General features: G+C 38.4%; 1 protein-coding gene across 13 annotated transcripts in view; it reads right to left on the reverse strand.

Annotated features, from left to right (window-relative positions):
• fat1 (FAT atypical cadherin 1) overlaps nt 1-14,945 on the reverse strand; it is a 180,822-nt gene that overhangs the window by 61,708 nt on the left and 104,169 nt on the right. For 8 of the 13 annotated variants that reach the window (XR_010006430.1, XM_062981476.1, XM_062981473.1 and 5 more), the window contains 5 exons: nt 12,143-12,472; nt 11,681-11,891; nt 9,706-9,774; nt 6,309-6,451; nt 589-864 (listed from right to left, as the gene is read on the reverse strand). Coding sequence is in view for 12 of the 13 variants with exons in the window: in XM_062981476.1 (XP_062837546.1) it covers nt 589-864; nt 6,309-6,451; nt 9,706-9,774; nt 11,681-11,891; nt 12,143-12,472 (1,029 nt within the window). In the remaining variant the exon portion in view is untranslated. The remainder of the gene's footprint in view (nt 1-588; nt 865-6,308; nt 6,452-9,705; nt 9,775-11,680; nt 11,892-12,142; nt 12,473-14,945) is intronic. The other 5 variants (XM_062981480.1, XM_062981483.1, XM_062981482.1 and 2 more) reach the window with 3 other exon arrangements.

The following is a 14,945-nucleotide window of genomic DNA, read 5'->3' on the forward strand; positions in this document are numbered from 1 at the left end:
CACAGTCCAATCTCTTTGGCTTTCCAGCTTATAAACATTACTAAATTACAATGAAAGGGAGTACAGGCAGTCCCAGAGTTACAAACACCCAACTTACAAAGGACTCAGACTTAAGATGGGGGTCAGACAACAGGAAGTGAATGAAATCTATCCCCATGAAATGAAATTCACTCCTAAAAGAGTTATTATGGTGAACAGGTAACTCCATTGAAGTTATATCACCAATCCTTGTTTCCACAACAAACCATTTTTTCCCCAAAATCCAATTATCACAGGGACAGAAAGTGAAGTGAAATCTGAACAGGAGCACATACAGGAAAACAAGCACCACAGAGGTGTTAACCCTTCCCTATGCTACTCAAAGGCCCCCTCCCCTTCTTTCTTTCTATCTATCTATCTATCTATCTATCTATCTATCTATCTATCTATCTATCTATCTATCTATCTATGGAGTTACAGTTTTAAAAAATTACCTGTTCTGACTGACAAATTCAACTTAAAAACAAATCTAGAGAACATATCTTGTTCATAACTTGGGGACTGCCTGTATTTTGTTTTCATTAAGGTATAAATAGCATGCCCCTTTACCATCACTGTGAGAACATGTTGATGTATGACTTCATGATCCAATTTTTCTGAGGTATAAAGAGAGCCGGTTGCAGGATCCAGATGAAATTTCTTAAGGCTGACGGGATCCACACTACTTTGCATAGTATAAATTAATTTATTCTTCTCATCTTTATCGGAGGCACTGACTTGCAAAATTTCAGTTTCTGGCATTGTGTCCTCTGGTATAATGACTTGGTATTCGGATGTAGAAAACTCTGGCCGGTGATCATTTGTGTCTATTACCTTAATATACACCTGAAACAACAAAAAATGCAAGTAGCAGTGGTAAAATTAGGATGAAAATATTTGCATCTCACCAGGAAGTGATTCCAAAAAGGACACAGGCAACAGAGAACAAGAATAGAATACTACAAAACCAGACATATCAGTTACAGAAACATAGCCTATAAAGAGAATTCTCACACAAGTTTTGTGAGTTAGTAACTACTTAGATTCATAGTAATTTAGGAATCACACCCTGGAGAGAGAAAGATCCAAAGAGACACCTTAGATGTGGCCAAATATTTGACCTTGAGAAATGCAATGCTTATTTTCTCAGTTTTCAATATTTTGTAATATAGTTATTACTATTCAATCAACTGAAGAGAACAAGATCCAATGAACTTCTGTGACATGTTCAAGGTTTCTATGCATATTGAGTTGTAATTCTCAAGTACTACTAAAACAAATCAAGAGTAGGTAATAGTGTACTGAGGTCAAGGTCAGATTTGGAATACAAGATATCCTAAATTTTTGGAGAAGTTTCCATTAATATTTATGAGTACGCATATATAACCTTATGCATTCATAGGCAAAACTGCACTTCATAATTCAGGAACAACACCTTACTTGTTTTCATAGAAAAGAACATTAAGTATAGTCAAAGAAGAATATCCCATTTTTCATCCCAGTTGGTTACAAAAGATAATATATTCCTTAATTCTGTACACTGTGTGAAAAAAACAACACATAGATGGCAGTAGTTGTCTTTAAAAATGTCTGCTACTTTTACTTATTGAAAAGTTGATAACCACAGCAATGCCTCCTAAGTATAGAGGATAGTAAAAACTGCCTCCACACAATAAATATCAACTGAATTGCTCAAGCATGTTATTTCCATTTCCCATGAATAATAATCTTCCTTAAGGTCACATCAAAAATAATGTTTGTTTTGAATGCACTTGATTTTCCCATCCTATTTCTTCCTAAATCACCTTTAACACTGTCAAAATTATTATTGAAAGACCAAGAGTCATTTAATTCTCTTCGAGCCTCATGCATTCAGCATTTAGTCGCACATTAGGTTCTAACAATCTGCCTTACTGCCTGAACACACACACATTCATACACATCTATTTTCAAACACAGCTATTCAAATGATTTTACTGAAGAGTCAAATGTTCCACAGATGCTCATGGCTGGCAGCCAATCACAGCCTTGTATTAAACAGGTAGTTTTTTTTCCATAATGAGGCCCTATATTCGGTTTACTGTTTTCACACAGACAACTACAGTATGTGATCACACATCCTCGAGCCAGTTAAAATGATGTGACACTAAGAAAAAACCCCCCATTAATCCAAAGTTGTTATACCGTTTATTGTATTTCCAAATCTGAGCCAAGTATTTTGTTACCTTAACATTCCAGGGCAGATTGCAGCACTTAAATATGTTTTATCACATTTTGTGCACATATCTTTCTGATTTGTTACTTATCACAGATTTTTAACAATTATGTTATTACAGAGTTCAGCATGATTTTAATGGATTAAGTTACATTCTCAAATGAGACTGCCTTTTGCCAAAGAAGAGCATATGATTGAAAGTATTGAGGATTAAATTATTGGTGAGGCAATGAGCATTGCATTCACTAGAAATATATCCCTGTACACCAGTAGTTCCCAACCTGTGGTCTGTGGACCACCAGTGGTCCCCAGGAACTAAATTATGGTCTGCGGGCTCATCGTTACTACAACATTGCAATGAGAGTGACTGGTCTCGCAAAACCTGCTTATAGTTCAGAGGCAACTGGGATGTCAGGAGGGGAGAGGCTGACAACCCATGAAAGGTGCAACAACAAGCCTCCTGACTGCTGCTTCTCCTCCTCCTCCCTCCACCTGGGCGGAGCTGTTCCATGTGGCGCCTGGAAGCAGAGGCGCCTTGATGTCCTCGTTTTTAGGCCTGTTCTTGGGGTTATTTGGGGTGCTGAATCAGAAAATTGCATTGAATAGACCACATCAGCTCTAGATTATTAAATATGGATTTTGTGGGCAAGCAAATGGCGACTACTGGATGGCATATGTTCTGTATCAGAAACTAGAGCTGATGTGGTCTATCAAATGCAATTTTCTGAGTCAGCACCCCAAATAACCAAACCAAATCTAAAGTTGACCAAAAACTGATTCATAACCCTTTTGGTACTAATGTTGGAGAGTGATCTCTGGTCAAGTGGTCCCTGGCCAAAAGGCTGGGAACCACTGCTGTACACCCAGTATCAACAGAAATCTGCATGTGGCTCATACTATTATAACATGGGTACAAAGTCTATTTATTTATTTATTTATTTATTGCAACATTTTTATCCCGCCCTTCTCACCCCACAGGGGACTGAGGACTCAGGGCAGCTTACAATAAAACAAACACATATAAAACTATAAAATACAATACAAATAAATTTAAATTAATTAACTAAATTAATTACAACTACATTCATAAAAATACAGTGATAAATAAACAGATGGACGCAATCAGGTCTAAAAATACGAGTCTATACAGATGTGGGTACATATGGGCGGGAGTGCTACTTGAGTCAGTCATTTAGTTCCTCGTGAGGTCAGCTCAAACAGTAAGACTATTAATATATTACTATATTCTTATTAAATGGCTATCATTTTGACAGAGGACGGCTCAGTTTACACTTTTGTCATAAAAAGGATCATTCACCTCCAAGAAATGAAAAGACAGGTAAATTACAGTTGTATTAAAATGGTTAAAAAAAGGCAAAATACAAAAAAATTGCATTTGATTTTGAATAATTATACAAGTAGGGTGGAAAGCTTAAAAACTATATCAGGGTAGAGCATATGTTATGACTGAAACCCAAAGCACATTCTGTTCGAGTCAGAAGCTTTGCTGCTTATATCAAGGGATATAATTCTATTATTGTTGCACAGAAATGTGAAATTCTAGCAGGCACAGTTCAAGCTAATCCTTTCAAGCAGCGACTGGGGGAATTCCAATAAAAATGCCCAAGTCTGTGCGCTTTCCTAGAAAAGCTACAATAACAACCTCTTGTTCTTCAGTTAAAAGATAAGGAAAGTGATAGAGAAAATAGCATAGTTTGAAACAGAAAAAACAATATTTGAGCAAGTCCATACCAACTTCCCATATTTAAAACGCTGATCGTTTATCTTTCTATTTTAGTTTATATCAACTATTTTTTATGCATTCCAAAGAGTATGATGAAAACTTTTAAGCTAACACTTATGGAAACAATGCACTCCAAAGAAAAATCTTTTGTCAATGGTCAGCTTAAATTCTGATTTAGAACATTAGTATACCCTTTTGGATCAGACCAAAAGCTTAGTTATTCTAGTATTCACACAGTGGCAAGCAAGTGGGGCTCTCTCTGGTTTTTCTCAGTGGCTTATATTCAGAACTACAGTGTCAATGTTCCTGGAAGTAATATACCTATTGTCACCAGTAATCATAGATAATCCTTTCTTTGCGAATGTGTTTCTGAGTCTTTTCTAAAGCCATCTAAGTTGAGAGAATTCCACTGTTTGATGATGAGTTGTCATTTTGTTTTATCAGTTCCCATTAGTCAGATTTACTGACAGGTCCTAAAACAGCATTAAAATGGAAGGGGGTGGGGTCTCCCTGTGCACTTTTTTGTCATATTATGTGTAAGATTGCATGACACCTTTATTCAGTTTTTTCTATACTAAAAAAAATCTTGCCTCATAATGCTGCCTTTCAAACCTGTTGTTCATTTTGTTCAATATTTTCTAGGGATGTGCATTTGGGTGAAAATTTGTCCCGTTTCGTGTCCTGGCTTTTGTTGGGGGCCCGAACCATTTTTGTAAGCCTCTCAAAATTGGGAAAGTTGCTTTCGGTCTATTATGGGGGGGGGGGGGCTTCCCACCCACTGGATCCTCTTCCTGGCATGCATTCTTCTTACCTTGCATCTGCCGTTTCTACTCTAGAGTAAAAGGCACTCGACTGTAAGCACTGGCGAGAGTGCAGGCTTTCCAGGCCTGCCTGCATGTCCCACCACACACACACACTCTCCTTAGAAGAGAAAGGCGCTCAGCTGCAGGCGCACTCCGCTCTGGACCTGCCTGTCTGCCACACACACACCGGGACACTCTCCGAGAGTGTGTATGTGGCAGCGTGCAAGTAGGCCCGGAGCATGCCTGTAGCCCTGCCACACACACACACACACACACTTTGCCACATTCTCCAAGAGTGTGTGTGTGGCAGGGCGTGCAGGCAGGCCCGGGTGTACCTGCAGGCCCTGCCACACACACATTCTATTTTCAAGGCAAGAAGACAAGTTCAGATGCACACAAAAGCAGGCTTTCACATTGAGCAGATTTTCGTGTGAGAAGGGGACTTCCTGTTTTGTGCTTCTGAAGAAATGGAAGACACAAAAGAAATGGTAGAAATGAATTTCTCGCATATGTCTACTATTTTCAGCAGCATTTCCAGGTCCATGGAAATGAGACATAGCAATTTGAGTTATATACAAGTTATTACTGAAATTTATTATCAAACTTCAATTTATTACTGCACTGAAAAATTATTTTAAGCAGTAGAGTTCCACAGAAGTAGAGTGGAAAACCTTATAAAGTGCAGTTGCTTTCATTATAATAACCATAGTCAGGTTCTCTAAGGAGAATCCAAAACTATAAGCACCTGCGTTAGTTCATGTCGCACAATGAGTTTCCATCTACACCTGGAGCAGTTTTTTTGTAAAGCTAATGGATACCACCTATTCAAGACCAAACCTGTCCAAAATACTTTGCATTACTACATGACAGACAATGATGTATTGCTGCTTGGACAATTGCACCTGCCCCTTCCAAGCCACTGTGGGGTCTGCACAGAATGAACAAGGAAGACTCGGGATATATAGGTGAAGAGGAGGAAGGAATCACGTGATTATCAAAAAGTCTCAGTGCCCCAACCTGTGAATCTAACTCCACTACATTCATGTGTTTCACTGTAATTACTATATATCATGATTCTGTCATGATGTGGACCTTTTGTGAATGTACTGTATATGTTAAACTTCACACTCTTCTTTGTCTACACAACATTTTAAGTTGGGCAATGAAGGGTATGTATACGAAATTTAGCCTAGATTCATCAGGCCATGTAGAAGGTTTTGAGATACAAACATACATACATACACATACACATACTTACATACACTTTCACTTTTATATATAGAGATTGTAGTTCACCTGTCCTTTTGCCCTCACATTTCTAACAGTGGTTTCTAAGCTATTGGTTTAAACTCATCTCTTACATTCAGCCTTCTTCCCCCACTTTTAACAATGGAACATTAGACTATTGTATAGTACTTAATATCATGTCTTCTTTAAAGAACTCCCTCTAACCTGACCAAGATAGGAGTGGGAACCAAAAAGATACAAATTATTCTTTCAATAAACCCTTCATTAGAAATTCCATTACCTGAGTGCCAATAGTCCTAGTTCCATCTGTTGCTTCGACTGTCAGATTGTAATTTGATTTCTGTTCTGCATCAAGAGGTTTCGCGACAACGATGGTTCCAGTACCCTTGTCCACATCAAAGCGACTGTCAGAGTTGCCACCTGCTCCATGAGATTGCATAAAACGGAAGTTCTTAAAACCCAAGCTCTGATGTAGCATTTCATGAGAAATGTACTTTGCTATAATGCTTAATACAACCTCAAAAACAATCTCAGCTCTGAAATAACTGGTACAATTGTTCTGGATTTGTAGTTTAGATGTAATATAAACAAATTACCAGGAGGAGCACCACACATAAGTATATTGGTGGAATTATGTGCACCCAGTGAATTTTTAGGTGAACATGGATCAACTTAATTCCCACTGAATACAATGGGTGTTTTTAAAATATGACTAAATCTTGGTTTCAGCTTATTGAAAGCTGTGACACCAATCACTGTGCCCCAATAAATTGCTATGCTATGGGTCAATAAGATAAAAGCTTTAGAAGAAGGCTGAACTAAAGGATAAAAAAGCGAAGGGTAAGATCACAAAGTTTAATTCAGCACTTTTCTCTTTGCTGTGTTGAATGAATACTATTCAATTATTCCATTAATATGACTGAACTTCTAAAGACCTTTTGATATATAGTTCATTAATGAAATTGAAATATAATTTAATAAGCACAGGCAATCATCTAAAACATTCGAAAGACTATAATATTTGTGACAGTTTGAGAAGATTGCCTCAACAGTCATTAAGAACAAATGCCATTAGCCATGATGAATACTAGCCATCATCTTCTACTGACAGGAACTTTTTTAGACATACAATTTGAAAAGAAATTACTGCTTTTCAATGCTGCCAAACCATCATTTGCTGTAGCAAAAACATCTGTCCTAATTATGTGTTGCGTATGTTCTGTCCTGTTCTTTACAACAATTGTATTTACTTCCCAAAGTCATTTTCAAAATAATCCAGAAATGCTTATCTTTTTGTAATTAAGAATTCCAATTATTTTGCACTTAGTTATACTTATGTTATAGTAATACTTTATATTCCCTCCAGTCCTCAACAGATTTATTTTGAAATAAGCTTCACATGTTTAATTACAAGCAAACTGTTTACCACTGCATCTCTGTTCTATCCAAGTAGAAATACATTTTATTTTAGAAATGATTTCTGATTTCAGGCAAACCAATCAGACTGATGGGTTGTGTGTGGCCTCATAACCATTTGGTCACAATACTATTAAAATTTCCAGAAATGACTGTAGCATGTAAAAGCAATCCAGAGAATGGCTCAATGTTAAAAATAAGGAGTAGGATGGAACACTATACATTTCACAGCAAGTGGTTGTACACGACATTTCATGTCGGATGGATGCTTGAGAGACTATGTTCTCATTTTAATGAACTATGAACCTCATTAGGTGGGTTAGTCATCTCATTCTTTGACTCTCTGGATAGTTATGACAATCTGTGGGAAAGAAGTGAGTCATGTATACGAACTTGAATTAATTAGAGAAATTGTGGGGCATAAATGTATCTCATGTTACTTCCACCTCCACCACTAATGATAATACCACCCATGGTTGTGTTATGGCCTAAGGGCTAATCAATAAAAATATTATTATTATTATTATTATTATTATTATTATTACTACTACTACTACTACTACCACCACCCATGGACTTTGGACTGGAAAGGCACTCCTAATTTGGTAGCATTGAGATTAGTTTCCATTGTATTTTCTAAAAGGCATACCTGGCACAGAGTTTATCATCTATTGGGTTGTTGTGAATTTTTCGGGCTGTATGGCCATGTTCCAGAAGCATTATCTCCTGATGTTTCACCCACATCTATGGCAGGCATCCTCAGAGGTTGTGAGGTATATTGGAAACTAAGCAAGGGAGGTTTATGTATCTGTGGAAAAAGACAAGACAAGAGTCCTTTCCCCACCTTGGATCTTCCAAAGATATATAAACCTCCCTTGCTTAGTTTCCAATATACCTCACAACCTCTGAGGATGTCTGCCATAGATGTGGTCGAAACGTCAAGAGATAATGCTTCTGGAACATGGCTATACAGCCCGGAGGCAATTTTGCTATACTCCTGTGCTGTTTTAGGCTCAGGAAATGTCTTTTTTTAAGCAAGCCAATATCTTATTAAGAGCATTACAGAGAAAAATATTGTTGTTTGAAAACGGGAGGATTCAGAAATACTGCGGAGTCCTCGGTACACAAAAATGACAGGGCATATGCATCTCACACGTTCCTCACGTCAGCTCTACTGTCATTTCAGTTTTTACTGTCAAGTCATTTTTAACTCATGGTGACCCTATAGCAGAGCTTTCTTGGCAAGATTTATTAATGTGGTGTTTCTGCTGAGGTTGAGAGACTGTGACTTGTCCAAAGTCACCCAATGGCCAAGTGAGGCTTCGAACCCTGTGCACCCAGAGTCATAGTCCAATACTGAAATCACTATAACCAAGCTGGCTCACAGCTCTTTTTGTTTAGGCTGGTCATTCAGGCCTTTCAATTCTCTAATCTGTGTGACCAGATTGAATAGTGAGTTGGTGTGGTTAAAGAGATGGGGCTAAATCTAATGTTAGTCTCCACTAAAGTAAATCCCTTTAAATAAATTGATTATGTGCCATTTGAAACAAGAAATGTGCTGGGACTTGGGATGCTCCAAAATTTAATTCTCACTGAGCCTGGAAAGTATCATTGGATAATCTTGGCCCAGTCAGTTCTGTCAAATTAACCTACCACACAGAGGAGAAGGAAAATCATAAACACTGCCTCAAGCTCACGGGTAGATGGGTCGGCTATAAATGTAACTAGAAAATAAATACCATTTTTATATTTTAACATTAGGTGTTTTCAGGCTCTCATGCATTGAGTTTTATATTACTTTACTGTTCTTTCTCTAGTTTCTGAACTTTATGCTTTATTGATCTTTCTCTAAGTTATGGAACTTTATGCCACTCTGGAAATTGTAAACTTAAAAGAACAAACATAAAGTCAACATTTATATATCTATGCACCAAGAAATGCTCTCTTGTAACGCCAAAGGTATTTTGCAACAACCATCTTTAAAATAGTCTAGAGAGGTCCATCAGTCTGGTTGCATTGAAAGAACAGAGGAAATATTTGGGGCTAAGCTAAAATCGTGATTTCAGTGTTGTGCCTTGGTTCAAATATGGTGATAAGTAACAAGTAACTCAACAAAAGGGAAAGAGCTACACAAGAGAAAAGCAAAGATCCCGAGAGGAAAAGCTAATTTTTCAAAAGTTATTATACAAATATTCTAAATACGTATGTTTTTACATTTGATCTCATAATCCGATAATCAGTTATGTGATCTCAGCAGATACCTTCTGCTGTACAGTTCAGGTCACAAGCCATCTGAAAGATGTAAAAAACGTCACTAGCAAGCTTGTCTCCTGGCACAGCCAAAAAGAAAGAAAGCATGGAAAGCAAGCAAGAAGAAAGAAAAGAAGTCAATCAAACCGTTTCATGCTATTAGTAACAGTATTAAATTGCAGTTAGAATTGAAAGACAGAAATAGTAATACAGAAATCAATCCATTGTAAAATCACTCACAGTCCTTTTCAGACTTCTTTTTAGCCTGTTCCTATATTACTTGCTACTTTTCAATTGTGTTAATATTTAGCCTTGTGGGAGGGGTCAAAGTTTTTGATAAATGACTATAGTTCTCAATATCTACCCACTGGGGTGGGGATCTGGAAGATGTAGTCCAAAAGCAACAGTTCTAAGATTTGGAATTTGCCACCGTATTATTTTCCAGCTCCATGCAGAATCCCATTCAGATCTCAACCTGCATTGTGGTGAGACCCTACCAGACCCTAAAGCAGTAGTTCCCAACCTTTGGGCCACCAGGTGTTTTGGACTTCAACTCCCAGAAATCCTAGCCAGCTTATTAGCTGTTAGGAACTGTGGGAGCTGAAGTCCAAAACACCTGGAGGCCCAAAGGTTGGGAACCACTGCCCTAAAGACAGCAGCAGTGGAGTTTCAGATCACTGCTTCCACCACACTCCTGTGGTGTCCTCCTGATAGCCAGGGTATCTGCAGAGACTAAGCTGGATGGGAAGAGAGAAATGCCCTTCTATCAAAATAGAAATATGCACCCAATATGGCAAGAAAAAGACAGCTCTTTCTTGAAGTACTGAATATACTTAAGACTAAGATAAAATTTCCTCTAGCCCAGGCTGTCTTCCATCCTATTCACTGCTGCTGCTGTCACTGTTGCCTTTTTGGTCAGCCAGACTCCATGCTCACTCTCTTGTTCCAGCTCCTTCTCCTGTTTGGTGGATCTTTATTCTCCTCCATCACCTAATATGGCTACAGGGTTGTTCTGGAGCGACCACAACTGCCAACTCTCTGCCCTATCATAGCCATCCTACTACCTGGGAGCTGGATGAAAAGCAGACTACCACCATAGCAGGAGTTGGAAGAGAAGCATAAGACTTCACCAGCCAAAAAGAGGTAGGGTGGCAACAATGCCTATAGCAGCAGTAACAACAACATGTGAGATGGAAGAAGCCTGAGCAAAAGAAGGGGGGTTGATCTTCCACTTGAGTAAGCACCCCCCTCCCCCAGTGCTCTGAGTAGCCTAGAAGGGAAGGAGTTTGTTCCACCCCAGGAAAAAAAAAGCAGCAGAGACACAAGTAAACAAGAGAAGTAATACATCTCTAGCATTATATAAAGCTTTTTTGAACTGGGTTGTTGTATGTCTTTCGGGCTGTGTGGCCATGTTCCAGAAGCATTCTCTCCTGACGTTTCGCCCACATCTATGGCAGGCATCCTCAGAGGTTGTGAGGTAATGCTTCTGGAACATGGCCACACAGCCCGAAAGACATCAAGAGATAATGCTTCTGGAACATGGCCACACAGCCCGAAAGACATACAACAACCCTGTGATCCCGGCCATGAAAGCCTTCGACAACACTTTTTTGAACTTCTAGGCAGGAAAAATTATGCTGGTGGAAGCAACCATGGTGGACAACTATTTGAAGTGGCGCTAGTATTTTCCCCTCTTTGTAGAATGACCCCAAATTTATCCACAGATCATATCAAAATCCATAATTTTGGCCCTGAAACCTGTCCTTGATTTATACATGAGTCTGACCTATACACAAGTGGCATTCCTGTGAGAGCAAAGCTACCGCGAACTATCACAGAAAAATCACTCAAGAAAAAAAATGCAAAAAAAATGTTTAATACAATATGTTTATAATTATTCTTATTTGAATCTGTTTTATATTAGAAAAGGATTAGAACAGTGTAAGTATTATTAGCAGTACCCCAGACAATTTGCAGTATTCTCACCTGTAATCTCAAACCACAGTGGAATGCTAGGTGGCTCGACAGCAATTACGCCAATCATGTGAGTGACTGGGTCACTTTCCATGACAGTAAAAGAAAAAAATGATTCCTCAAAAGAAATTGGCTCCGAGGTTGGACTAGGTTTGGGGATCCATTCTATATGAAGACGAGCTGTTGATGACTTCTGTGGACGACCATTATCCACGGCTTTGATCTAAGGAATATAATGTTAAAGGTTTAGTCATCTGAAAAAGAGATCACAGATAAAGCATAATATATTGAAATTAAAGGTGACAGGTCAAATGATGTTAGAACCTTAGATAAGCATCATTAGAGGCTATGAACTTTGAAAATGGTTTTGGAAACCTTACAGCCAAATCCTATACAGGTATAATCAGAAAGTATAGAAAAAAACTTGACAGTACAATTAGCCTTTTAAAGTGCAAAATTAAGGTCTTGACTTACTGTAAGAATGTCATATTCCCCAGCTCCAGAATACTTCTTAGAGGAGACTATTCCTGTTATAGGGTCAATAAAGAATTTGCCATGCTCATCCCCTTCCTCAATGCTGTAAGATATTTCTGCATTGGGTCCTTCATCTTTGTCAGCAGCTACAACCCGGTAGATTGGCTCCCTTTTGGCAGTCCTTTCTCTCTCTGGTTTCTCACGTTCAGGCAGTTTGATTTGATAGAACTTTTGCAAGAATTGAGGTCTATTATCATTTTCATCCAAGATCTTCACAATAACCCGAGCAAGGGTGGATTTGGGTGGTATACCATTGTCTGTAACTGTTACCTATTGAAATAATAAACCAGGTTTTAAAAAATTGCAACATTAATGTTCAGGACAAATTAAAGTACAGTAGAGTCTCGCTTATCCAACATAAACAGGCCAGCAGAATGTTTGATAATAAGGAGGGATTCAGGAAAAGCCTATTAAACGTCAAATTATATTATGATTTTACAAGTTAAGCACCAAAACATGTGTTTACAACAAGTCTGCCACTTGCTTGGGAGTGTGGCTGCACTTCTGTTGTTGCTGGTGTGTTGGCTCACTGTGCATTGCTGCCTAAAGAAACAGCTGTGGATCCGGGCGGGAGGCCGACTGCATTGGATAATGCAGAACGTTGGATGAGCGAAGGTTGGATTAGTGAGACTCTACTATACTGCCAGCTCAATATTATTAGAATCCTGAACAAGATTAGAAATGGGGCAACTGCAGCATATGCCCAAGGACCCTTGAAGGCTAGTGGGCCCAAACTTCTGCAGGCCATCACATGGATTCTACACATTAGATGCAGTCAAAAAGGAAATGAATGTGGGAAAGGCAGGGGGCTGCAGAACACTCTCCTCCTGCCCTTCCCAAGGATTAATAGTACTACATCTTGGCTGTGAAGAATCAGGGGGTGTGTTTGTATGGCTGTCTCTTCTGTGCTTGGACACACTAGCTGGAACACAGGCAAAGGATCTCAAAACTGGCTGCCTCTATTCACAGAAAGGGTTCGTTGTGCTCCAGCATGAACACCAAGTCTTAGTGTAAAGTTAGTCCCTCCAGTGAGACAGCTCTTAATGGTACATACAAAAGAAATCCCTGACACCTTCATCTGGCCTTGATCTCTTCATTCCCAACTGCACTATGTGCTTTGATGTAACTACATATTTTGAAATCGGACAAGTACATCCTCAAATTGCATGTTGGTACACAGTCTTGGTACTGTACTTGCTGATCAAAGCAGCTGTCACACAGAATTCCTGTTCTATTTCTTAATAGGCTGGGGAGAGGGGTGCACAGAATACAACATTAAAGCTTTTTACCTCTGGCAATATCCTCTTTAAAACTAACTTACACTTAATGTATTATTGTTGCTCCAAAGATGTATTTTTAAATACCTAGACTATATGGTATTTCACATTTGACAGGACCATAAGAGAAAACACTAAAAACATTATTATGCTATATAACTAACAACTACTCAAATGAAGGTTAATGGACAGAGATAAAATAAATGCATAAATAAATGTGGCATTTAAGCAAAAGCTAAAGAAATACAGGGAAACCATACTCTAAGCCAGGGGTCCCCAAACTTTTTAAACAGGAGGCCAGTTCATGGTCCCTCAGACCATTAGAGGGCCGGACTATAGTTTTTTTTAACAAACTATGAACAAATTCCAATGCATACTGCACATATCTTATTTTGAAGTAAAAAAACAAAACAAAATGGGAACAAATACAGCCTTAATGTTAATAATAATCATAATAAAAATAATAAAGAGCATTGGAAGAGACCCCTTGGGCCATTTAGTCCAACCCCCTTCTACCTTTTGCACCAAAAGCACAAGCAAAGCACTCCTGACAGATGGACACCCTGCCTCAATGTTGTTAATAGTAATAATAATAATAATAATAATAATAATAATAATAATAATAATAATAATAATATATCACACAGTCCTAAATGCTTGGGAAGTGTTCGACTTGTGATTTTATGGTACGAAATCAGCATATATATCTCACTTACTGTGTTATACTGTGTCCTTCTGTCAATAATAATAATAATAATAATAATAATAATAATAATAAAGAGAGTTGGAAGAGACCCCTTGGGCCATTTAGTCCAACCCCCTTATGCCTTTGTGCACCAAAAGCACTAGCAAAGCATCCCTTAATAAATTATTAATTAAATAATGATTAAAATACTATTATAAACAAGCAAAGCTTTGAAAGGCACGCAACAGGTGAGGGAGGAGGGGGGAAAGGCGGACAAGGAGGGAGCTGCCGTTGTGAGGAATGGATAAATGGCTTCAATGGGCTGCATGTGGCCTCTGGGTCTTAGTTTGGGGATCCCTGCTCTAAGTTTTTGTGAACAAAACCCTTTAAACTCATCTTACCAGCTATTTTATATTATTTTTTTAAAAACGACAAAACCCCAAGAGATATAATGATATTTTCGCGTATGATGTAATTCTTTTATTATTCATAAACTTTTTGCACATGTACGATTGCTTCTATTGATGTAGAAAACTCTATCACATACATATAGCAGGGCATGTTTTGTGAAAGTTTCCGGAGACCGACTCTTAGAACACTCAACAGACCTGAGCTAACACTCTAATATGAAACCCACAATAAGGCTTACACAGCTTAATACAACAAAAGCTTCTCTTAGATATTAGAATTCGAATTCTAAGGTGTCCACAATCCCCTTAGCAATCAGCTGCTGCATAGCCTAAGGCTGCACAAGCCACGCTGCAATTTCAGAGCAAATCGC

The sequence above is a fragment of the Anolis carolinensis genome, chromosome 5 (assembly GCF_035594765.1).
Source record: "Anolis carolinensis isolate JA03-04 chromosome 5, rAnoCar3.1.pri, whole genome shotgun sequence".
Taxonomy (NCBI): Eukaryota; Metazoa; Chordata; class Lepidosauria; order Squamata; family Dactyloidae; genus Anolis; species Anolis carolinensis.